Source organism: Botrytis deweyae (assembly GCF_014898535.1).
Source record: "Botrytis deweyae strain B1 chromosome Unknown BDEW_015, whole genome shotgun sequence".
Classification (NCBI taxonomy): Eukaryota; Fungi; Ascomycota; class Leotiomycetes; order Helotiales; family Sclerotiniaceae; genus Botrytis; species Botrytis deweyae.
This window is the reverse complement of record NW_024066222.1, coordinates 406,518-429,722: the sequence shown is the minus strand read 5'-3', so window position 1 is coordinate 429,722 and position 23,205 is coordinate 406,518. Positions and strand designations below refer to the sequence as shown.

Genomic DNA, 23,205 nt, shown 5'->3' with positions numbered 1-23,205 from the left:
AATTAAAATCGGATTTAAATTTATGTTCAAATTTTGAATTCTTGTGAAATGAAGAAGAAGAGCTGTTATTTGGAAGATTATTGGATTAAGGAATTCCAAAAGGAAACATCACTTGATTGTTTTTTGATATCAAATTTAGATTGCGGTGTAGAATTTTTGTGTTCAGCTATTTCTGTCCGTTCGGAGAGGGTCGCGTTTATCATTGAAATAATGGGATTGCTTGCGAGAGGCTTAAAAACTGTCAGGTCAGTAGATCAACATCTAATACATCCTTGGGGGCTCATAACGGAAGACTCAGTGAGATAAAGTGTGTTCATTTATTCCAGAATCTGATCACTTAGCTTTCTACCTCTAGTCTACAATAACTTTAAGAGCTCATTAAATAGGTACGCCAAAGATGTACGCTATCGATATCATATAAATACGCTGTGAAATGCTATGCTCCTAATCCTTTCAAAGTCCCAATTAAGACAAGCATCGAAAAGAATTTGATTACTCCCATTACTACGTTCCTCGTTTAACATGCACACCCTTCTTGACTTGCAGGAGTTGGGTTGACGTTGACATCAATCACTATTTCCACGGTTAGCAACTGCCACACCAATGCCGTTGGCCACATTCAAACTTACTTTGGTTCGGCGTCGCTGCATTATCAGCGCCTTCCATCCCAGGCAAAGCCTGAGCTATCCTCCTGAATAAAGTCTTCACGTTGTGGCCCAGCTTTGCACTCGTTTCAATGAACATCAAGTTGTTCTTCTTTGCCTCCTCTTCACCCTCGCTTGTGGTTACTTCTCTTTTGTCGTTCAAATCTGTCTTGTTGCCAACCAATACAATAATGACATCGTTTCCTCGTTCTCCTCTGACGTCGTCCACCCATTTCCTTGTGTTTTGGAACGATTTTCGATCTAACAAGACATTAGAATGTGTAGTTTGAAAGACAAATATAATACCGTACTTGAAATATCATAAACCACCACTGCTACACTAGAATCGCGGATGTATGAAGGAATCAAACTTCGAAATCTCTCTTGTCCAGCAGTATCCCATAATTGTAATCGCACAGTTCTGTCCTCCAGGTACATAGTCTGAAGAGAGTATTAGACTTATTGCTATGGACTTGGTTCTCGGAGAATGCTCACTTTAGAGAGGAAATCTATACCAATCGTTGCTTGGTACATGTTGTCGAAAGAGTCGTACATGAAACGTGTAATAAGAGAAGTCTTGCCAACTGCAATTCATTATTAACTTTTCAACCATATAGAATACCGCATGGAGTTCATACCGCTTTGCTCCCCAAGGAAGACCAATCTGCAATCATAATTAGTGATGTGGTATTAGACAAGACAGAGAACAACGTACTTGAACTTCTTCAGGGGATTATTGTAAGTTCCAGTTGCTTGCGCCATTTTGAAGTTCCAGAATATGAAGACGGTCAAGAAGTTTATATTAATTGATTAAGATGATTTCAGGGAATCTCTGAAAGTCGTGAATTTACTTCGGTATCGCCTTTTTAACAAAGAAGGACGACTTTCAGAAGCTTGCTTCAATAGCCTGACCGTAAATTGTTGGAGGCGGCCGAGGCTGAGCCTTTGGCTCGAACAGGCTACCGTAGCTATCAGAAAAATTATCGTAATCTCAAAATTATTTTTCTCGCAATCGCCAGAATTTCCAAAGTCTCAGCAACACAACAGTAACAAAATGCCTGTCCTTAAACCACTTGCGGGCTCTAAAGATGCTCCTCAACAACACAATCAAAAGTCAAGGAAAGGAAAGAAAGCTTGGAGAAAGAATGTCGATGTTACAGAAGTCCAAGAAGGTTTGGATGAAGTCAGAGATGAATTGATTGCAGGGTAAGAGACCATCTGTAAATCAATCATTTACATATCACTAATTCAATTGCAGTGGAGTTATTGCTGAGAAGGATTCCGCTGATCTTTTCACCTTGGATACTGCTGGAGATGCTGCGATACCGAAGAAGTACTTGAAAGCCTCCAAGCCACTCAAAGCCGATGAAATCATTGCTCAACGCTCTGCTGTTCCAGCAGTGTCGATGAAGAAGCGCCCAGGACAAGGTACTACCGATGGGATTATCGAATCGAAGCGCCAAAGAACTGGTTATATTTCACATAAAGAGCTTACTCGACTACGCAAAATTGCCGATGGACATCAAGAGAAGACGGTTGAAGTCACGGAAGCTTCATTCGATCCTTGGGACGAGCAGAAGGACATAGAAGAAGCGAAACAAGATCCCAGATTCTCATTTCTCGAGAAGGCAAAAAAGACAACAATCCCCAGTTCATGGAAGCAAAAGCCAATTTCGTTGGCAGCCAGTGGAAAGGATATTCCTGCAGTTAAAAAGCCGGAAGGAGGATACAGTTACAACCCAGTATTCACAGATTACGAAGAGAGATTAACGACTGAAGGAGAGAAGGAACTTGCAGCGGAGAAAAAACGATTGGCTGCTATTGAGTTAGAACAGAAAAAGCGAGAAGCAGCGAATAGATCTGCGGCCGAGGCAGAAGCTGCGGAAGCGCGAGCAGATATGTCAGAGTGGGAAGAAGATTCTGCTTGGGAAGGTTTTGAGAGTGGCGCAGAAGATGTTCGTTTGAACGCTAAGAGGCCTGAGAGGAAAACTCAAGCGCAGCGAAATAGGATAAAGAGGAGAAAGGAAGAGGAAAGGAAAGCCAAAATGGCAGCTCATAACAAAAAGAAAGAAGAACAAGCTGCACAAATCAAGAAATTGGCCAAGGCTCTTGCGGAGAAAGAAAAGGCTCGCTCGTTGACGGTGGTGGAAGACGATAGTAGTGAAGGCGATGATATGGAACTGCGAAGAAGAAAATTGGGAAAGATTTCTTTGCCAGAGAGGGACCTCGAGCTCGTCCTACCAGATGAGCTGCAAGAATCATTGAGGTTACTGAAACCCGAGGGTAACTTGTTGAAAGATAGGTACAGAAATATGTTGGTTCGTGGAAAAGTCGAGAGCAGACGTCCTATTAGCTTCGCAAAGAAGGCAAAGAGAAAGGCTACGGAGAAGTGGACCCACAAGGATTTCATGTTACATTGAGGAGAAAGTCCTAGATGAGCGGAAAACTGCAGCTTCACGTGTTAACACGTTATTTAATATCCAATAGAACACATTACCAGCGTTTGCCTACTAGATTTTGCATGCGTGTTTGTTTGTTTGTTTGTTTCGAAAAAGGCATTCTAGGCGTCGAGACACTCTTCCCTTTTCTAACAACTAAACACTCTCGATAGCTTCCAAAAGCATCCACGAGGCTTGTCGACTCGTCTTTCTTCTGTTGGGTGTTATCATTCACCACACCTCTCTCGCCGATCTTCCAAAACTACCCAGGCCTAAACATAAGATTGACTTCTTCTAAAGATGGTGACTTGACCATTGAAACGCTCTACAGCTTAGGGTTCGATCGAGAACCAGTCGATTTTGCTGTGTACCATCAAATGATGATTTATTCGACGCCGTAGACAATTTGCTAGAGGTCGGTAGCTTAGGTCCCATAATCTTGCTCTGAATTTGAGATGTTAAGATAGAAACAGTTCGAATCTCAGCCCAACCAACTCAATATCAAGTCGAATCTTCTGAACCTTGCCCTGTGGGCATCAAGTAACAATCGCGTCCAGGCCGTGAAGTCAATAGCTGAGGCATGTTTTTATTGCTCAAGCATCAACTAATCCTTACAAACTTTCAGCTAACAAGATTTTAGTTTCGACAAAGACCTGCGGCCAAGCAAAAGCCACCAGCAAGTCACACCAGTCCTATTAGATATGGTATAAAAAGGATTAATCTCCATACTCCTGTCTCGCAAGGAAGTGTACCAAAGAGAACAAAACCCAATGAGTCTTTCGTGGAAGCTCGTGCGAGTGGTGAAGTGGTTGTAAAAGCTAATGTTCCAATGGAACACAACAAGGAGATTGTCGATCTGATTGGCAATGATATCAAGACAGAGGGAACTCCGGATCCTTCCACACACAAAGTTTCACCAAACGATTCAAAGCCTAATAGATCACTTGTGGACGCTCTGGTGAAAGTTGAAGAAACTGTAGAGAACGATTTGTTGGCGGAACAAAATGACGAGACCATCGACCCTATTGAGAATGACTCGAATGTCGTTGATGATCAAGGTGTCGTTGCTGGCAACAATGATTACAACGATGATGGCAGTGGTAGTAACGCTGAATTTGATGACTCCTTCGACGATAACTCCTCCGATGATCATTATGCTGATGATGATGAAGGTGGCAAGCTGCAAGAGTTTATCAAAAATGGCAGGTCAGGTGTGTCAACCTCTGTATCGTTTGGATACCATGCCGATAATGTTCCATAGTTAACAAAACGAAGACATTGTTGGAGTTTGCTCATAACCAGGTCGGTGAAGAAATGGCTGAGCTGGGAAATGACAATGACCTCGACGAGCCCCCCGATCAATGGGCAGAAAATCTTTTACGACACCTCCAAAAACCACTTGTAGCTCGGCCACGCCATGAATCTCAGTCGGCCAGAGCGGTTGAAGATTGTTTCATAAAGGCGATAAAAATCGACGAGAATTGGAGTTTTATTCATCAGCGGATCATGGATATTGAGAGAGAATTTTTCCCCAGCAAATATTCATGTTTGATTAGGAAGGGTGGTGACAGATCTCATCCAGACATTAGATTGCTTACCAACGGATGTACTTGTGTTAAAGGTAAACACAAGTGGAGAATTTCTCTACGAAAGTTTGGTCCTATTGGTGCACGGAAAAGTTCGCCCACAATAGATGAGGTTAAGTCATGGTTCAATCAGAGCTATCACAATACCATTTGTGATAGCCAGTTTTGTTCCCGTCCATCGCACTTGTTAGACGAGAACGCAGCTACTATTGAAGCACGTCGAAGATGTCGTGCCAATGCCCGGAATAGACTTGGTTATTCTTGTCAAGGTGGAACTGATCGTCTTCCTCATAACCCGCCATGTCTACCTACTAGTCCAACGACAGAGGAAAGTACTCATTCCGAACTTGTTGGCACACCAGCTCACATATCAGGGTTCACATGGAAACTCCCATGTCCTGTAAAATGACTCTCGATTTTTGCTCTTGGCTTGATCAAATTATCAGCGTCATCACTCAGTTCGAGACCAAATGAAGTTTATTAGAAATTTCAGGCGACTTAGCAATCTTCTTGACGTTCGAAGTAGGTGAAGAGTCTTTTATTTCGATATCGGCTCGGGTTAAACAGTACTCCTTCGGCGCACCTGCACTCAAAAAAACATTCGAAGCTGGCCTTCGGCGCATTACAACATTTCTTTTCTGCTACGAGTTTTATTATTCAGTTTTGTTTTGAAGTCAGCATTGACTATGATATTCCATTCCAGCGACGGCAAGGCCTTGTGTCTTCTGCGGTGTCAGTAGGAGCGGGTGTGTGTTTATTTGGCATGAAGGGCATCATGACGTGGGGAGAAGTTTATCTATGATGGCCTAGCAGCACACAACATGGAAAATGGTGTCGAGGATTATTGTGTTAAGCGAGATGCATGAAGCTTCTCTTGTAAAGGTATCTTGAACAGCCAATAAATCGACAATGTATATGGCCTTTAAATTGTACAACGACGTTGTAAATCATGCTATACAATATCGGTGGAAGTGATATAAGTGATAGAACGCTATAGCTAGATTATGATGAAATATTCACTTTTGTTCCGCTCCCCTTTCCATATTTGGTTCACTTTTCTCGCTTCTCCAACCTCAACCAGCTTCTTCCCCACCATTTTTTCCCTACGTGCCCTCCGCCTTTCAACCTATTGAACCAAGTCAGCCTCAAATTCTCCGCCCTTATTGTCGAAGCAGATACAACAACACACTCAACAATTATTCCGCAAGAAATCCACGCCACGTATCTAGCTAAAGGACACGCTGACTTTCTCAATTGATCTCGGCCGTCCAATCAGAGCAAAACACCATGACTGACCCCAAAAAAAGCGCAAGTGAGCCTCTAGCACAAAGAGCTGTCTCGGAGCAGCCTGCCCAAGAACCTTCCCAGTTGACCATCGAAAATGTTGCGGAGTTGGGATTTGACAATGAACTGATTCGTTTTGCTGTCTTTCATACGAATGGATCTATTTGGGAGGCTACCGACGTGCTTTTAAGGGTGAGTGATTCGGTATAAGATTCGAGGGCGTTGAATGAGGTGGAATGTCTAAATTATTCATCGTGTACACATGTTTCTAGATGTCCAAATCATCTGTGGACTTTCCCCTGATTTGAGGCATATACGCATTATATGAGACTTTCAAAACGTTCACCATCGACTGTACTAACTATCAACTCAGTTCGAAAGTCGACCAGATAAGGGGAATTTAGTGGGACTTCTTGAATTCGCCCTTTGGATTGCAGAAAATGACCGGATCAAAGCTTTGAAAATTCTTGCCACTGTGAGTTCAGACTTCTTCATTGTGTGCTCAACAAGCAGCTAACATGTGTTGATGTAAAGTTCCGTTCTGGTACTCTAGCTCAATCTGATATGCAAGGAACTGCCACATCAATCAAAGGCATTGAGAAAAGCAGCAATGAGACGACGCAGAAGCCGTCCACTTTAGAGGGAGCTGTGGATGGAGGTAACAGTCAAAGCAAGGAGGTTGCTGAAAATGCAGAGGGGGCGTCGAATATTGCGAATGCCGTCGAAGAAGCCAAAGCTACGCTACCATCAAACAAGTCGGCAAGTATTGTCAGATCTAGGGAAGCTCCAACTTCATGTTGGTCGCCGGGTCTTCAGTCTCACGAAAGTAATCGCAAACAACTTGCATCGTCGTGGAAACGTGATACTAGGAGTGCCGCGCGCTTCACTGTACAAAAAACGACGACGATTGAGAAACAGCACATTCGAATGAGCAATAATATCTCGGACAATGAAACCCAGAGGGCCACAGATTCGACCGAAAGCAAAAGAAAGATGGGCGAATCAACGGCACAGACAGGAACCATCATTGCGAGGCCAACAGTGTCAAGCCATAATCAAAGCAAAGCATTCACAGCGGCTATAAAGGAAGAAGCAGTTGACGACGAAACGGCCACAAACAACTCGGAAAAGGATGCTGCTGGTAGCGGCATCAAGCGCAAGTTGGAAATTATTGAAATTTCTGATGATGATGGTGATGATGGTGGAGCCGACGTCGATAGACATGATTCGTTCCAGTTGAAGGAAGAGATTAATGCTGTAGAAAACATTGCTGTAGATGATGCTTCCACCAAGGGCGACTCTGTTGCTGACGAGGCTTCATATCAAAGTTCCTACGATTCTACGAACGAGCAAAAACCAAACCTTTCGCCTCTCGTGAATGAAGGGGCATGGCGGACTGAGACGATGGCATGGGCAGACGAGCTGTTTCAGAAATCTAAATCACATTTAAAAGTCTCTGGGACATCAGATCCTCCACATCATGCAGCGTGTTTCAAAAGAGGTCTTCAGGAGAAAAGAACGCTAGCAATCATTCGCAAAAGTCTCTTGGAGCTTGAAAGTAAGGCATTCCCGGACTTGACAAAATGCATTCTAGAGGGAGCAGTGGCATCTGCGACAATAGAGTTGAAATATGGATGCTCGCATTGCTCAATGAATCATACATGGCTGCTGATTCTGGACGAGGTGGTCGTCTTGCTCATTTCAAATCATATGCCACCCAAACAAGGCATACTAGCTCTAGAAGCGAAATGTTTATCGGATGATAGCTGCTTCACAAAAAGCAAGCTTTGTGGCAACGAGGCATGTAGACGCCCATCTCACGTCGTTGGAGAAAGCGAAGAAGCCTCAAGTTCTCGCAGAAAGTGTCAAGCTAGCCGAAAAAGTGTATTTCGAAGTGGTCAAGTCCCAAAAGACAAATGCGTCAATGGTGATAGACATGACCCAGAGTGCATGAGAGACTTAACAATTTCTGATGAAGCAAGCTACAGAGCATGTAAAGCTCACAACTGGAAAGGATGGCAGGAACGGCCTGTAATCAAGGTGGCATGCGGTCAAAAGTTTGACAAGAAGCAAAAACTAGCAAACATGTAGAAATATCAAATATTAGCATTCAACCTGAGATTGAACATTGAGATGTACGTGAAACGAAATGTTAACCTGCACATTACGGGACTGCCTAAATCTACCCAACCTTCTCAATGTGATGTCAGGAAAAAGATGCGACTAATCTGTAAGGCGTCAAAATCTAGACAAAGTGATAATAGAGAGAGACTGACTAACTCTCTACACAAGCGAAAAAAAATGGGCGGAAACTGGCCTTTTTTAGCTTGTCTCAATATTGCTTATTTATTGAATCATTATTCAATTCATCATGAACATCAAAATCTGTGGAAAAATCAAATGAAATTTGACTATTATTTGTATGGAGAATTGGAATTCTTATCATTTAACATCATACCAGAAAGAGATCTGAATTGTCAAAGTTCTTTTAAATGGGTGGTCGATTTCAGCTTGTTTCGCTGATATAAAGACTGACTGCCGAGAGCTTTTACCCGACGCTTGCGGCCGCATGTACCGCTTACCCTCAGTAAGCCATCTCGAACATCGAGCTCTTATGTATCATGACTGCAATTCCCACAATGGTGTCGATACAAATGGGGCCATGAACTCACGATCATCTTCTTTTTCTGTGCCATCAGCGCGCCTCCACCAACGTCCTTCTTTCTCTCATCGCATATCCTTTGCCGTCTCAAGTGCTGAACAAGGCGAGGCTACCAATGTGCCGAATGTCGCAGAACGTCAGATAGATGAGGAAATCGAGGAAATCAAACGTTATGAGGTATGATGCTACCTTATGCGCTACAATCTGCGGCTCTGGAAGCCTTATGCTAATCATGATTCAATAGGATTTCACGACTATAGGTAATACCCCTCTTTTATCCGGTTTGCGACAAGTAAGTTGACACTTCTCAAGATTGGGTTCAAGATGCGGCGAAAGAACAAATACGAAGGAAAGTTCGAAAGAGAGAAACTGCGGGTTTCTTCGAAAGAGGTGGACATGCGGGTTGGAGATACAAATTATGGGAATCTTATGATGCGGCGCAAGCCTGGATTGTAGTTACTATTATAGGTACGGAATGGTATAAATGTGGTGAGGGGTAATATGCTGATGCAAAACGTTTAGGCGCTGCAATTGGTCTTAATGCTGCATTTTTGAATATAATCACGGAATGGCTCTCAGATATTAAGTTGGGATATTGCAAGACTGGATTCTACCTCAACGAGAGCTTTTGTTGCTGGGGAGAAGATACAGGCATGTTTATGACCAGTAGATGAGAAATATGGTGCTAATTAGTGTAGGATGTGATGATTGGCATAGGTGGAGCTCTTTCCCACCAGTCAATTATGTGATCTATACTTTATTCGCTGTAGGTATTCTTGTTTAACTTAGTCGCATCGATACTGACCTCTTTAGACGATATTCGCATTAACTTCAGCAAGTCTCGTAAGATCATTCGCCCCTTATGCAGCTGGATCTGGAATTTCTGAAATAAAATGCATCATTGCTGGGTTTGTCATGAAAGGATTTCTTGGATTCTGGACTTTGATCATTAAATCAATTGCACTCCCTCTGGCAATTGCATCTGGCTTATCAGTAGGTAAAGAAGGACCAAGTGTTCATTATGCAGTATGTACCGGCAATGTCATCTCCAGACTTTTCGAAAAATATAAACGAAATGCCTCCAAAACTCGAGAAATTCTAAGTGCTTGTGCAGCAGCTGGTGTTGCAGTGGCATTTGGTAGCCCAATAGGGGGTGTTCTGTTTTCCCTCGAAGAGATGTCCTCATATTTTCCTCTGAAGACTATGTGGCGAAGTTATTTCTGCGCATTGGTTGCAACAGCTGTTCTTGCAGCAATGAACCCATTCCGAACAGGCCAACTTGTCATGTTTCAAGTTCATTATGATCGTGAATGGCATTTTTTCGAGGTAATTTTCTACATCATATTAGGTATATTTGGTGGACTTTATGGAGCATTTATGATCAAGTGGAATCTAAGAGCACAAGCATTTCGAAAGAAGCATCTCACCAAGTATGCAATACTCGAAGCGACTTTACTTGCGACTGGAACCGCTCTGATTTGCTATCCGAACATGTTTTTACGAATCGATATGACCGAGAGTATGGAGATTTTGTTTTTGGAATGTGAAGGTGCGGAGGATTACAATGGACTTTGTGATAAAGAGAACCGATGGAAAATGGTCTTTTCATTGACTTTGGCAACAATCATTCGAATGTTTCTCGTAATCATCTCATATGGATGCAAAGTTCCAGCTGGAATTTTCGTCCCATCCATGGCAATTGGAGCATCCTTTGGTCGTACTATCGGTATTCTCGTCCAGGCGATTCATGAAGCATATCCCGCCTCCGTATTTTTTGCTGCATGTCAACCCGATGTGCCTTGTATCACACCAGGAACATATGCATTCCTTGGTGCAGCTGCTGCTTTGAGTGGAATCATGCACATTACTGTCTCCGTCGTCGTTATTATGTTCGAGCTTACAGGTGCAACAACCTATATCCTTCCAACTATGATTGTTGTTGGGGTAACGAAAGCCGTCTCTGAATTCTTTGGAAAGGGTGGTATAGCGGATCGCATGATTTGGTTCAACGGTTTTCCTTTCCTCGACAATAAAGAGGAGCATACTTTCGGTGTGCCAGTATCTCAAGTCATGACAGGCGATGTGGTCATTTTGCCGACAACTGGCTATACAATGAGGCATCTGGAAAAGTTGCTCCTTGAAGATCGATACCAAGGATTCCCAATCGTTGAAGATCGTGTTTCAAAGATTTTAGTCGGATACATTGGCCGGACAGAATTAAGATACGCAATCGATCGTGTTAAACGAGATAGAACGATCTCTCCTTCGGCAAAATGCTATTTTTCGCCTCCGAACAACAATTTAACTCAGGATCCCGTGACTCCCACCACACCAGCAGCCTCTATAACATTCGAAGGCATGGCATCATCATCGGTCGATTTCAGTCGCTTCATAGATTCTACGCCTGTCACAGTCCATCCTCGATTACCATTGGAAACCGTCATGGAATTATTCCAAAAGATTGGACCTCGAGTGATTTTAATCGAATACCATGGAAAACTAGAAGGCCTAGTAACTGTCAAAGACGTCCTGAAATACCAATTCAAAGTGGAGGCCAACGAAGGATTTAGAGAAGAACGAAGTCCCGTTTTATCAAACAATGAAGAAAGGCTGTGGGGTGTAATGAGAAGTGTGGGAACTTGGGTGGGTAATAAAGTACATAGTGCTAGTGGTGGAAGAATTAGACTTGCAAGTGGAGAGACGATAGGAAGGAGAGGGAGCCCGAGGTTCCCGCAAGATCATAGAAATGAACATGTAATGGAAGGGACAGAAGACGAATTTGATGATGGAGTTGAATTAGAGGATCGATAAATAGATTGGAGATAAGATGATTTATGATTGAATTTATACTTTATATAGGTACTTCAAGAGTATGATATAATGGAGGTTCACATGGGATGTATGTTTCACGAATCTCGTGATATGACTAGGTTTATGGATTCGTGATTGGCCAATGGACAAATGCAGATGCGGATGCGATGCAACGCAGATCAAACAAACTACAGCCTCAATCGTCCGGCAATATTACATCATCTTCTAACTCAACATCGTAATAGTACGCAAACACACTCATCTCTAGCGCAATGTCAACATCCATCAAGTCGCCAAACCAAAACATCCTACTAACCCCCTCTTCAGACTTGATCGAAAATGGCAAAATCATCGACCCCTACAATCTACCCCACCCAGTAATCTTTCTCTCCGGCACCACAAACTACAACAAAGACGAGAGCCGCTGGCAAGAGGTCCTCACAGATCGCCTTCTAGCCCGCTCTCGTTCCACATCCACAGATGATAAAAATGTTACCAGCGAACCAAATAGCTTTGCACCAGTCACAATAATCGATCCCTACAACCCCGCCTGGGACTCGACTTGGCGTGAAGATCTCTCAGATGAGAAATTTGTCACACAGGTGAATTTCGAACTGGAGGGCTTGGAATTAGCGGATATTGTTGTGGTGGGTTTCATAGGAGCGGATGTTCGCGCTGGAAAAATAGGGGCGGGAGGGACGGCATTGTTGGAATTGGGGATGGCGTTGAAGAGTAAAGGACAGAAGGTGATTGTTTGTGTAGAAAAGGGGTTTTGGAAGGAGGGGTATGTGAAGGTTTTATGTGAGAGGTTCGGAGTGCAGTGTTTGGATAGCTTGTCGATGGTCGAGACGATAGTTGGGGAGGGGGTGGATTCATGGGAGTCGGAGTCGAGTCAGATGACGGGGTTAGTGTGATGGGAAATGGAGGGGGGATATGGTGTGGGGAGCGTGGCATAATTCTCCTAGGGTATGGAAGCTGGGAGATATGGCTGGAAGGAATGATTGTTTGCGTTCTTGGTGCGATTGTTGCGGCAGACCTCAAGCTATGAGCCAGAAAGAGTAGGAGCTCTTTGGTCGGTGCAATGAAGAGGGTGGGGACTATGAATCTATGAGTTTGTTCTCAAATGCAATTTGTTGACACGGTAGGAAGTTCTCTGCATGGCCGTTTCTGGTTTGCATGATGGCCATGAGCCTGATGAGCCTAAAGTTGAGTCGTTCGCCATACATTGATCAACATTCATCTGGTTTCGAACTCTTATAAGTTATAGTATAAGTCAAGATGACGTTAAAATATATTTAATCTCGCTATCGGGGATGATATACTGTTAATGTTGGCATTTCCTTCAAATAAATCATGGATTCTCGAGTTTATGAGCCTTTAGTATCAGGTGATATGTCGAAGTGAAGTGTGCGAGATAATAATATAGTCCAAAGATGTTAGAGCATGACCATGAGACGGGATAGATGCCATTTTGATATCAAATTTAGACAAGACATGATCATCCTAGGTACCTCGGGGAGAAGAAGAGATAAGCTTGAATCATTCATCATCTTAGATATATTGAATACGCTGGAGTCATATCACCATGGTAAGTCGATATATGAGAACCAAGATTTTACTTTCTTTTGGTAGACTGAAACAATTTCATTTGTGCTATGGCAATTTGATGAAGTTTAAGTCACAGCCAATGCCTCCATTCTGCATCCCATCAATATCCGCCACCTTCAAATCAAAATCAAAGCCACCAGTGTCGAAGCAAAAAATAACACAAATCCCATGAAAATCCCCATGCATTCTAAAGAAAAAAGTAGTGAAGGCATCATGAACCGCTTACTTCCCAACCAATAGACACTCAGAAGCAGATTCAAGGAGAGCCGGAGAATATTGCACTGTAAGATCTCGATAGCAACGCAAAGGAGTGAGTAGCTCCGCTATCTTGAAGGTTAGCGATGCTTAGGCTTTCCTGCCGCGAAACATACCCACAGAAAATGAAAACTCTCCATTATGAAGTCTGGCCCACTCTGAAGTGCTAGTGGTCGAAACTCTGGTGTCGTTCAAGCTTCGGCTTCAGACATATTGGTGTCTTCTCCTTTGATGTCGACTTCGATCTCATCTTCACCATTTGCATCCTCTTGGGCGCCGGCTTCTTCTTCGTCATCGTCTTCGTTTTCATCGTCGTCTTTGTCTTCTTCTTCTTCAATGGCCTCTTCTTCCTCGTCATCCTGCGCTTCTGCTTTCACGCCATTCTCATCCTCCTCAGTCCATGCCAAGTATTTATCGTTGTCATCGATACGACCCTGGCGCTTATAGAGTTCGTACTTTCTTTGCAGAATAGCGGGTTCATATTCCTTGCCACCATTTTGGCCAACGTTTTTAGCAATTTCAGTCCACATTTCAGTCTTGAATTTTCGCAACACAGCTTCTCTCTCTCTTTCAAATTTTGCCAACAGCTCATCTCTCGTATTCTCGAGTTGGTCTTCCATATCTTGCTTGGAGATGCACATCTTTTGGATCTGATGTGAGAAGTTAGCAATCACAAGACGTCAGAGAAATATAATTGATGTGGAGCCGATTGTCGACATACATCACCATGTTCAATCTCGGTCGCTGCAGCCTTGACTCTGGGCCATCTCATTCTAAGCGCACCAGCTTTGAGTTCAGGTTTACCCTGTATTTCCAGGTTAAACTGAACAATGAGTTCCTTCCATGGAGACTCTGGGTTTTTGGTTTTGAGATCAAACAATAACTTGTCTTCCCTGTTCAACTGGGCATAAGAATCAGGATTGTAAGCATTTGCTGGCAACTTGGCTTTCTTGCGAGCTCCACCGTTCGTGGAAGTAGCCGCACGTCTCTTTTTGGACTGGGTAGTTGTTGCAGCCTTTTTGGTGTCAGCATCGGAGATATTTGGAGTTACTTCATCCGATGGTTTGGCTTTCTCCTTGATCTTGATGTCCAGCTTGTGGGTGCTAGAAGACTTGGACTTGGGGGCAGCTGCGGGTTTCTTCGTAACGATTTCCTCAGCATCTTCTTCTTCTTCTTCTTCTTCGCCACCATCCTCGTCCTTGATGACAGTCTTTGCCTTAGAAAGAGTCTTTCCATGGGTAGTGCCGGCTTCTGACGAGATGACTTCATTCTCATGACCGGGATTATCGACATCAGAATCATCTTCATCTTTTTCAACGGTCGTGACTTTGGTCATTTTGTCTGCCGTCTTCTGTTTCTTCTGTGTGGCGTTCTTATTTTTTGAAGACTTGCTTGGCAATGACTTCTTGGGCGAGGGGGTCTAGAGTATAAGGAGTCAATTCTGAGATCGTTTTTTGGGATATCAAGTGGGAATGAAGACTGAAAAGAATTCTATCTAACAGTATCCAACTTGGCTTATTTTGGCAACGATGGCCATCGAAGTTAAAGCTGATCCATAGACAGTGTTTCCAATTTTCCAAATCATGGAATATACTGACCATAAGATTATCGAGAGGATGTTTGTTGCAAGAATTGAGGGTAAAAAACACAAAACTTACATCTAATCCGTCCACCAAAACTTCATGTGTAGTAGGGCGCACCGGGGAACTTTCAGCTCTGAAATTGACAGAGATACTGCCTGACTCAGAAGACATGTTGAGAGGTATGAGATTTAAGGACTTGTTGGAAATTTTGCGTGGTATGCCGTGTTTTTCGGCTTTTGTGAGGTACTTGGGTATTTGTGGTTTTCGATTATACTGTCAGTTTTGGCAAATCAGAGTTTAAGTAGATATCTTGAAGCTCAGTAGAAAGGCACTGGTAAGTCAGATTCAAGGAAAAATAAAGAAAAGAGACCTCCCGATGTTTCTCGAGTTCTTGATGATCGAAGGATTTACTGAGAGCTGTTGAGAATCATTCGACGTCACCGAGTTGGTTCTGGATGTGAGGAAAAGAGTTTGAAGTGAGAGGTATAAGGCCTTAGAATAGTCAACTGTCAATTCTTGGTGCCTATCTATATTGTTGTTGCTTCTGGGAGTTGGCAATCTTGACTTGTGATTGGTCGGAGACTGAAAATTGGCAAGGGGTTCGGGTAGGAGCATAGCAAGCTACGACAGGTTAAGATCCTCGGAATTCCGGAATTGGTAGGAAGATGTATGAAAATCTAAGAGAGCTCTCGAATATTTTTGTTGTGAAGTTTGCAAACAATTTTAATAAAGTCTCAACCCAACACACATGTCTCAAATTCAGCATCTTTTTATACTATTAAGTGTGTACTTATGTACTTATGAATGAAACAGCTACAGATCTTGGTTCACTTTCACGTTTGATATGATATTCGAAAGATGGAGAACAGCCAGCGTGATTTCGATGCCCTCGATTGTGAGCTGTGTCACTGGTAATCCGCCCGGAACCTTCTGGTCGACAAGCAACAGGTTTGAAGATATACACTTCTGGATGAATCAAGAAGCAAAAGATAATTTCTGAGGAGGTTAAATCATTCTTTAAACCCAGCCTAACCATTGAAGGTGAGCGATAGCATGGAATGGCAAGCTCTTCCAACAGCCACTGCCGAAACATCGGGATCCTGACACATAAAATTCCTAGACTAGACACAAGTTATGGTGTTGAATATGCTCAATATGACCTCGGTTTCCCAGTCTATTTAGTCTATTTAGACGTGTATTTGCTAGACAATTTCGGTAATACCGATGTCAGAAGTTGTGACTTCATTGCCTTGACGAAGATCTCATAGGTATATATCGCCTGAAAGACAGAGGAAAAGATCAAGTCTGGGATACAAAACATCTTGTGAGCAGCCAATGACCCTGATAGATCTCTCATTGATATTTACGCATCTTCATGTTGATAGGAGTTGAGTGAACTTCCACTCCACAGGCCCAATTCGATATTTGGTATCCAGAAACTACTTACTTCCTGTTACAAAAAGCGCTGATAGACAAGAATTTTGATAAATAATAACTATACTCCGATACATGATTTTGTAGATGATTAGCATTGATCTGCCTCCCAAATGTCACTGGAAATAATAAATGGATGTGAATAATAAGAATTGAATGAGAGGTTCACACACACGTGATCAACGCCCCTCTATGTATGTCTGCTTAGTCAGTCCACTCTTTCTTGACTGAGTCCTTTCTCATACCTCAGTGATAATTCCTCAACTTGAACAAACATCAGAGTTGATGATTTTTTGGACTCATGTTTCAGGACCGTACATAATAATGGCCAAGCAAGTAAAGCTCTCGGCGAAACTGTTATCGCAGTTAAACTTACTTGCTGCCGTCACATTTGCTTACCGATACTCTAATTGATTCGGTAGGCAATATCCCTCAACACTTATTCTACCACCCGAAGCGCAGCTACCTCGGAATTGTCTAGAACATGACCTCCTTATCAGCCTCCTTCTGCATACACGAAATATTACACTGTGCTGTGATTGCTGGTCAAGTGTCCCATTCTCATCCACAACCATTATCATACGTTATCTTTTGCAATCCGCCTCATATCTCATGTCCGCAATCAAGCGACGTAGTATCTGGGCGTTATTTCAATGTTTGCGTAGCACAATAAGGCAGATCACTTCAATACTAGAGGTTTGAACTATTAACTCAAGCCAGTCATACTGAGTCGCTTTACGTTTTGTGTTTCTTGCATCTTGGAAGTTGCACTTGTGTGACTTGAACCCGAGAGTGATTGTAGTGGCTTGTATGAAGGTTTTGAACCAAAGTTTGTTTGTATTAAGCTCATGGAAATCTCTTCGAACTCTAATCAACTCGTTGTGTCTGATTGCCTCCATTGTTGCGCATAACGTAATCAAACACTCTTTATTGCGAATACAAGTTTATTCAAAGTGTTCCTGCTCCCCCATCCATCCAATCCCTCTTCCTCATCTTCGGAAAATAACCTTTCAGGAATCAAGCCAATGCCGAGTCTTTCAAATGGCTCCTTATCATGGAATTATCACGGCTGGGTTACGGAATAATCGACGTTACGCCCCAAATTCTCTGCCAATTCCACCCTTACATCGCAAGCCTCCCGTCAAGCATATTGAAAGGACGTCACCTCCCGTAGTTCTTAGCTTTCCAAATGGAAGTGATGTACCGATGCGTTCAATCGAACTTGAACGCAATCTACCGGGTATTCACCATCAAGCTCGTGAAAGAGGCAATCCGAGAATCGATTTCATGGAAATATTTGGAGATACATTCGAACATTTTGATGATCGTGAAAAGCTTTCAGAGGCTGGGCAATGGATTTGCGCAGTGATAAGCGGTTCGGAACAAACGCAATGCTGTCCAAATCTATTCGGGGTCTCATTCGGCGACATAGAAAACCCTCTATTTCCTCGCATTGATGATATGCACCGCTATGGCTTGCTGGGAGACCTGCAAATGGAAAGTTTCGCAGCGGAACAAATTTTGCACCTACTCCAGGCAATAAGTGACATATTGCTGGAAGATCGGAGACTTGGTGCCTACGATGGGTTACTATTTTATGAATTCATCGAAACAGCATATTGGCTTACACCAATGATTTCACATGTTTTAGGAGGTGCCGGAGTATTGATCTTGCTACGAGCCGTTGTGTTAATGAGCGGTCACGATGTTGATATTATTAAACGATTCATTGCTACAATACCATGTCTCGACCAGCAAGATCTAATGAAGTCTGCACAATATTATTGGGAAGTAGAAAAAAAGGAATTGGGGAGACTCATTCTTCTGATATTTGCAGGGGTCATATAGTTCTTTCCGCACTTTTGATTTTTAGCGAAGTTTCCCGTTATCAACTTATCATCCAAACTCTTCGGCGTCCAAAGCCACGTTTATTTGCATTTGAGTGTTCAAGCCTGAATCATTGTCAACAATTGTTACAAGGAAGTTGAAATTTTCGAAAGAGATTTGGGAATAGTTTGAGGTATTTCATTGGCTGATCCACTTTTCAAAGTTTTTATGGAACAATGTCAACGTCTAGCTGTCGCGGTCTGAGAGTTCGAAGCCTTCTAGCCCCAAAGTGCGGCCACTTATTTAGAATTTAGTTTTTATGTCAACCTTCATGCAGCAAGCCCAGCATCCATAACAAATCAAATTCAACAGAAGGTGTCTGACCCCTTTCCTAAGAATGTAAAGTCAAGGGGCGACCTTCACCGGCTTTTGTAGAAACCCCAGCCTCTTGACAACATTAGTTCTAGTTGATAAGTAATCATCATTTTGAGTTTTAATCCTCTAATGCTCTTGACTATAAAGGGTAGAATATACTTTATTCCGGGATTTCCCCAGATTTTACATCGTTAAGCACGGCTCCCACATAAAGATCAGCATCCGTATAATATCTTCATAGGCAATCCTCAGGAAATGAACTGATCACGACCACTTTTTTCTTTTTCTCGAGCACGACTTAATGAATCTATGATAATGAAGGACACACAGGTAGTTCTTGTTTCCGAGGAGCCGGTTACCCAGATCGCGAGTTTGGAAACTCAAGAGGGACCAGAAAAACTTTCGACATGGCAGATGGTGATGAGACACAAAGTAGCGGTGTTTTGGTCCGGATTTTTTGCCTTGGCAGCTGTCAACTGGGGAATGGATATTCAGGTTAGTAGACGCTTGAGATCTAACATACACGATTGATGGCTAAACAGTATTCCCAGATATCTGGTGGTGCTATATCAATTGCTTCTTTCGAGCGTGATTTTGGATATAACTACAAAGGCACATACATAATCAGTTCAAAATGGCAAACGGGTTTCAATTCTGCCTCCTACATTGGCCAGTTATTTGGAGCGATTGCCACTGGATATCTTGCCGATAGATTTGGGAAGCGGTTGATGATGGGACTTGGGTGCATATTGAGCATTATCGGGGTGTTTTTGCAAGTGTTTGCTCGGTCGTCAGTGGTTTTACTCGTAGGCAAGGTAAGATCGATCCCCCCTTTATAACTCTTGACTGAACTAACATATCAAAGCTTATCAACGGTCTTGCCTTGGGTGCGTTTCTCACCATTCCGTCAAGCTATGCTGCTGAAATATGTCCTGCGACTATACGAGGCCTAACCACCTCTGGGGTTCAACTACTTATTTCTATCGGTCAACTCACGGGCAATCTCGTTCTTAAGGGCACGGGAACATTTGCCTCGGCGAATGCCTACAGAATCCCCTTTGCTCTCCAATTCATATTTCCAACAATCATTCTCCTCGGTCTCCCATTCGCACCTGAATCGCCTTGGTATCTGCTCCGTCATTCTCACATGGACAACACAACCTCCACCCTCGCTCGTTTAGGTTATCTATCTCCTCTTGACACGGCAGAAGAAATGACAACAATCATTTCAACAGAGTCCAAAAATTCCTCCGAAACCACATACCTTGATTGTTTCCGAGGTTCCAACCTCCGTCGTACCGAAATCTCGATGGGTATCTTCGCCGTCGCCCAGCTTACTGGTGTCGTTTTCTCAGTTGGATATTCGAGTTACTTCTTTGAACTTGCTGGCATGTCTGACTCTAACGCATTTACATTATCAGTTGGAGTTACTATTTTGGGATTATTGGGCGTGATTTGCTCATGGTTTCTTATCAATAGATGTGGACGTCGTTCTACATCTTTTGTCGGAACAGCCATGTTGACTTTCTTGCTCTTGCTGATTGGTATATTGGATATCTTACCTAATTATTCCAGCAAAGGACCAGCTTATGGTCAAGTAGCTTGTGTAATCGTTTTCTCGTTTATCTATCTCTCGACTATTGGACCAATGGGATGGGCACTCTTTGCTGAAATTCCTTCATCATCATTGCGTTCCAGGACAGTTGGGTTGGGTATAGTGGTACAGAGTGTGTTTGGTATTGTCATGAATATTGCTATTCCACTGTTGATAAACCCAGACTCAGCAAATCTGAGAGGAAAGATTGGGTTTATTTTTGCAGGGACATCAACTTTGGGAACGTTATGGGTCTGGCTAAGAGTTCCAGAAACTAACGGGAGGAAGTTTGATGAGTTGGATTGGTTATTTGAGCAAGGAGTACCGGCGCGAAAGTTCAAGGGGTATAATGTGCCTTTATGAAGGAATGCTTTTGGAAAGTTATGTCAGCGAAACGAGTTATGTTAAATCTTACGGATATGGGAGCAGGAAAATTATGGCGCTGATTGAATTTTTTGGATATATTCTTTTACGTCACAGAACAGCTTTGGAAGGACCGGGCATATGAAAATTTTAATGTTTTATGATTGAGTCTTGAATTCCCTAGACAGTTCGCTTGATTACATGACTGTTAGATGTTACTTAGTCCTCTCCCAAATTTCAAACTAAATCCCCTCGAAAGCTCAGATTCGGCTTGAATTCCGACTATTTTATTTAGTTTCCACAAAGTCGCATATGAAGCTGAAAATGGTTGTCTGAGTTTTTCAATAGAATGGCCAGATCAGAGCGTGGTGGCTGCCCCGCAGGGACATGATAACGGTCACCGCATATTGGAAGCGATTGAAGCAATCGCCCCATACAAACTTTAACTAGGTACGTATTCACAATACCCCATTTAATCCATCAACTCGGTAGGTCCCGACTGTTAGCCTACCAATACTCTGGACACATCACAAGAATCGGCCCGAATTTGTGACAAATGGCACCCACAGCTGGGGATTGTGGAGACTGTCATAGCTTCACGATGAAGGGGGGCCGTTGGGGCTAGTTGGGGCGTCGTGGACATTTATATTCAGTCTAGCCCAAGGTCTACGGAGCTAATGGTCTTAAAGTGAACGGACTTCAATGAAGGATTTCCGTTAGATTCTCCGCGCAATTAGTAGACATCTTTGCAAATGCCGTCTATATGTGTCATGGCCTCGGTAATATGATAATTCGAAAACCGCTGCTGCAGGTAGTACATATGAGGAGGATGCTAATCTTACCGACCTAAACGTTATCGAAGTCTAGCGAAGAAGGGTTCAAATAGTATTGGGTACCCGAAGCTCGACGATATCCGCACGATCGACCCAGTTTCGGTCCCCGGATTATCGTCAATGGAGATCCTGATGGGTATGGATGTTTGCCAAGCTGGTCCAAAATAAATAGAGTTATACCAAATACCGGATCATCTATCCGCCATACACGGATGGGCGAGTGGGCGGAGTCACTACCCGAAGCTATTATCACGGGCCGGATTTTGCTGCATCAAGATCCAAAAAAGCTGGACCGGTACGGGTTTCTTAGTACGCCAAATATCGGACAGCCATAGCAGTTGGCCCTTTGAAGTGAATTAGCAAGATTGTCGGCGATTTGATCTCTGTTCATATGGTACAGCCGTACAGAACAACCATCTTGATACGCATTGTATGCCACCATTCACGAATCTATAAGTTTGATTAGCTCTAGTACAGCCTCAAGATCAGTACCATGGGCACCCTATTCACAGCACAGTCTAACATTGCATTGGAATTAACCACCGTACCCGTCGTCTTAGCTTCGAATTAGACTTCTATTTAGACTCCTACTTCTCACCATTCTGTTTCACCTTTACAATATCATCAACAAGCATCAATTCCAGCGCATAACTCTATCAATCGCCCGAAATCGATCTTCAAGAGTATTCGAACGAATTTATCCACCTATTCCACACATATCAGTACGAAACTTCAATACATACAATTCAAGACCTAACATCAATATGGAGAGATCCGGAAAAGAATACAAGTGCTCCGGCACCTCGGGCTGCGGAAAGAGTGTTTGGGTACAAGACTTCATTCCCAAGCAATGCTTTCATTGTGGAGGAACTCAGATTTCGCCAGCTGAAGAAGCTGTTAAGGGAGATGAATCTAAACCAGCGGAGTAATGAAGGAGCTTCAAGATACTGATTGCATGATAAGAAGTCGTACATGTGCAGGTGCCTTGTAGATTCTAGGAGAGAGGGAGAGAGCGAGTCAAACTCGGGAGCTAAGGGGGGGGGCGACAAAGTAGTAGGCTACTAGATTTCTAGCACTTTGACAATCCAATCAAATTCAGCCCAACTTAAATCCCATAAAATGCATGTATCAAATAAGTGATTTGACCACCACTTTCTAATCCCCCATCATTCCACCTCTCCCAAAAGCTCAACTTGAATCTCAAAATCTCTCCACCTCTGCCTCTCAATATCCTTAAACATAATGTCGGCCACCTTTCTATTCCCCGGCATGATTTTTTCCTCCTCTATCTCCTCAATCCCCAAACTCCTCATCAACCCCCTCATCGGCGCGTTCTTCTTCATCGTACCCGCTTCCACAACATCCACATTCAACTCACAACTCAACCTCAAAAGTAGTTCCATCAAAATCTTGCCAACCCCATGACCCCTTCCCGCTTCCTCAAGAATCGTACCGATATTCGCGAAGCGGGGTTGATGTTCAAATTCATGCATGAGTCCTATGCCTACAATTTTGCCATTTTCCTCTACTAAAAGTGCTAGGGCATTGTGTGAGGTTTTGGAAGTGGAAAAGCGTTGAGTGTATGTTTTTATCAGATCAAGAGAATCGGATTCTTTCCAGCTGGTATCGTCTGGAGTGCGGTTGTTGGGGTCGTTTAAGGGGTTGCTGAAAATGCGGACTAGATGGTCGTAGCGGCTGGGGATTAGACGAATGAAGCGGAGGTGCGGATGAGACGGGATAGTTATTATCCAATCTTCTGTGAAAAGCTTCGAGGGATCTAATGATTTCATGTTGAATTTTGGGATTTTGTGCCAATTTGTGAAAGGAGATGTCGATGGAAATCCATTTAGGTTATAGATCTGTTCCCAAGGTGGGGTAAGGAAAGAGTCATTGCGAGATACGCGCTGA

General features: G+C 43.1%; 10 protein-coding genes across 10 annotated transcripts; 7 read left to right on the top strand and 3 right to left on the bottom strand.

Moving 5' to 3' along the window:
• Positions 1–295: 295 nt before the first annotated feature.
• Positions 296–1,576, bottom strand: EAE98_006838 (uncharacterized protein). Its single transcript, XM_038954461.1, has 6 exons — positions 1,360–1,576; positions 1,283–1,308; positions 1,140–1,228; positions 956–1,085; positions 630–905; positions 296–573 (listed from the first exon to the last, which is right to left on the bottom strand). Exons 1-6 carry the CDS (start codon positions 1,404–1,406, stop codon positions 518–520), a joined length of 624 nt encoding a protein of 207 aa, XP_038809141.1. The 5' UTR covers positions 1,407–1,576; the 3' UTR covers positions 296–517.
• A 122-nt stretch (positions 1,577–1,698) lies between these two features.
• On the top strand, positions 1,699–3,064 carry EAE98_006837 (uncharacterized protein; the record flags this gene model as incomplete). The annotated part of the gene is made up of 2 exons (XM_038954460.1): positions 1,699–1,850; positions 1,903–3,064. 2 exons carry the CDS (start codon positions 1,699–1,701, stop codon positions 3,062–3,064), a joined length of 1,314 nt encoding a protein of 437 aa, XP_038809140.1.
• A 318-nt stretch (positions 3,065–3,382) lies between these two features.
• Positions 3,383–5,077, top strand: EAE98_006836 (uncharacterized protein; the record flags this gene model as incomplete). Its single annotated transcript, XM_038954459.1, has 4 exons — positions 3,383–3,385; positions 3,556–3,660; positions 3,723–4,293; positions 4,344–5,077. 4 exons carry the CDS (start codon positions 3,383–3,385, stop codon positions 5,075–5,077), a joined length of 1,413 nt encoding a protein of 470 aa, XP_038809139.1.
• Positions 5,078–5,955: 878 nt separating this feature from the next.
• On the top strand, positions 5,956–8,043 carry EAE98_006835 (uncharacterized protein; the record flags this gene model as incomplete). Its single annotated transcript, XM_038954458.1, has 3 exons — positions 5,956–6,144; positions 6,326–6,427; positions 6,487–8,043. 3 exons carry the CDS (start codon positions 5,956–5,958, stop codon positions 8,041–8,043), a joined length of 1,848 nt encoding a protein of 615 aa, XP_038809138.1.
• Positions 8,044–8,566: 523 nt separating this feature from the next.
• EAE98_006834 (uncharacterized protein) lies at positions 8,567–11,425 on the top strand (the record flags this gene model as incomplete). The annotated part of the gene is made up of 6 exons (XM_038954457.1): positions 8,567–8,791; positions 8,859–8,874; positions 8,927–9,082; positions 9,137–9,265; positions 9,313–9,380; positions 9,428–11,425. 6 exons carry the CDS (start codon positions 8,567–8,569, stop codon positions 11,423–11,425), a joined length of 2,592 nt encoding a protein of 863 aa, XP_038809137.1.
• Positions 11,426–11,575: 150 nt separating this feature from the next.
• Positions 11,576–12,339, top strand: EAE98_006833 (uncharacterized protein; the record flags this gene model as incomplete). Its single annotated transcript, XM_038954456.1, has 2 exons — positions 11,576–11,669; positions 11,753–12,339. 2 exons carry the CDS (start codon positions 11,576–11,578, stop codon positions 12,337–12,339), a joined length of 681 nt encoding a protein of 226 aa, XP_038809136.1.
• Positions 12,340–13,479: 1,140 nt separating this feature from the next.
• Positions 13,480–15,042, bottom strand: EAE98_006832 (uncharacterized protein; the record flags this gene model as incomplete). Its single annotated transcript, XM_038954455.1, has 3 exons — positions 13,480–13,938; positions 14,010–14,708; positions 14,947–15,042. 3 exons carry the CDS (start codon positions 15,040–15,042, stop codon positions 13,480–13,482), a joined length of 1,254 nt encoding a protein of 417 aa, XP_038809135.1.
• Positions 15,043–17,346: 2,304 nt separating this feature from the next.
• EAE98_006831 (uncharacterized protein) lies at positions 17,347–18,153 on the top strand (the record flags this gene model as incomplete). Its single annotated transcript, XM_038954454.1, has 1 exon — positions 17,347–18,153. One exon carries the CDS (start codon positions 17,347–17,349, stop codon positions 18,151–18,153), a length of 807 nt encoding a protein of 268 aa, XP_038809134.1.
• Positions 18,154–18,822: 669 nt separating this feature from the next.
• On the top strand, positions 18,823–20,464 carry EAE98_006830 (uncharacterized protein; the record flags this gene model as incomplete). The annotated part of the gene is made up of 3 exons (XM_038954453.1): positions 18,823–19,002; positions 19,059–19,322; positions 19,373–20,464. 3 exons carry the CDS (start codon positions 18,823–18,825, stop codon positions 20,462–20,464), a joined length of 1,536 nt encoding a protein of 511 aa, XP_038809133.1.
• A 1,999-nt stretch (positions 20,465–22,463) lies between these two features.
• Positions 22,464–23,087, bottom strand: EAE98_006829 (uncharacterized protein; the record flags this gene model as incomplete). Its single annotated transcript, XM_038954452.1, has 1 exon — positions 22,464–23,087. The coding sequence occupies one exon, from the start codon at positions 23,085–23,087 to the stop codon at positions 22,464–22,466; it is 624 nt and encodes a 207-aa protein (XP_038809132.1).
• Between the last annotated feature and the right edge of the window lie 118 nt (positions 23,088–23,205).

Excerpts from the sequence above, each read along its gene's own strand:
- EAE98_006838 (XM_038954461.1), bottom strand. The coding sequence starts at position 1,406 with ATGGCGCAAGCAACTGGAACTTACAATAATCCCCTGAAGAAGTTCAA. Across the intron at positions 1,086-1,139 it reads GTATAGATTTCCTCTCTAAA|ACTATGTACCTGGAGGACAG; the intron begins GTGAGCATTCTC and ends TACTCTCTTCAG. Across the intron at positions 574-629 it reads TGCAGCGACGCCGAACCAAA|TGATTGATGTCAACGTCAAC; the intron begins GTAAGTTTGAAT and ends CCGTGGAAATAG.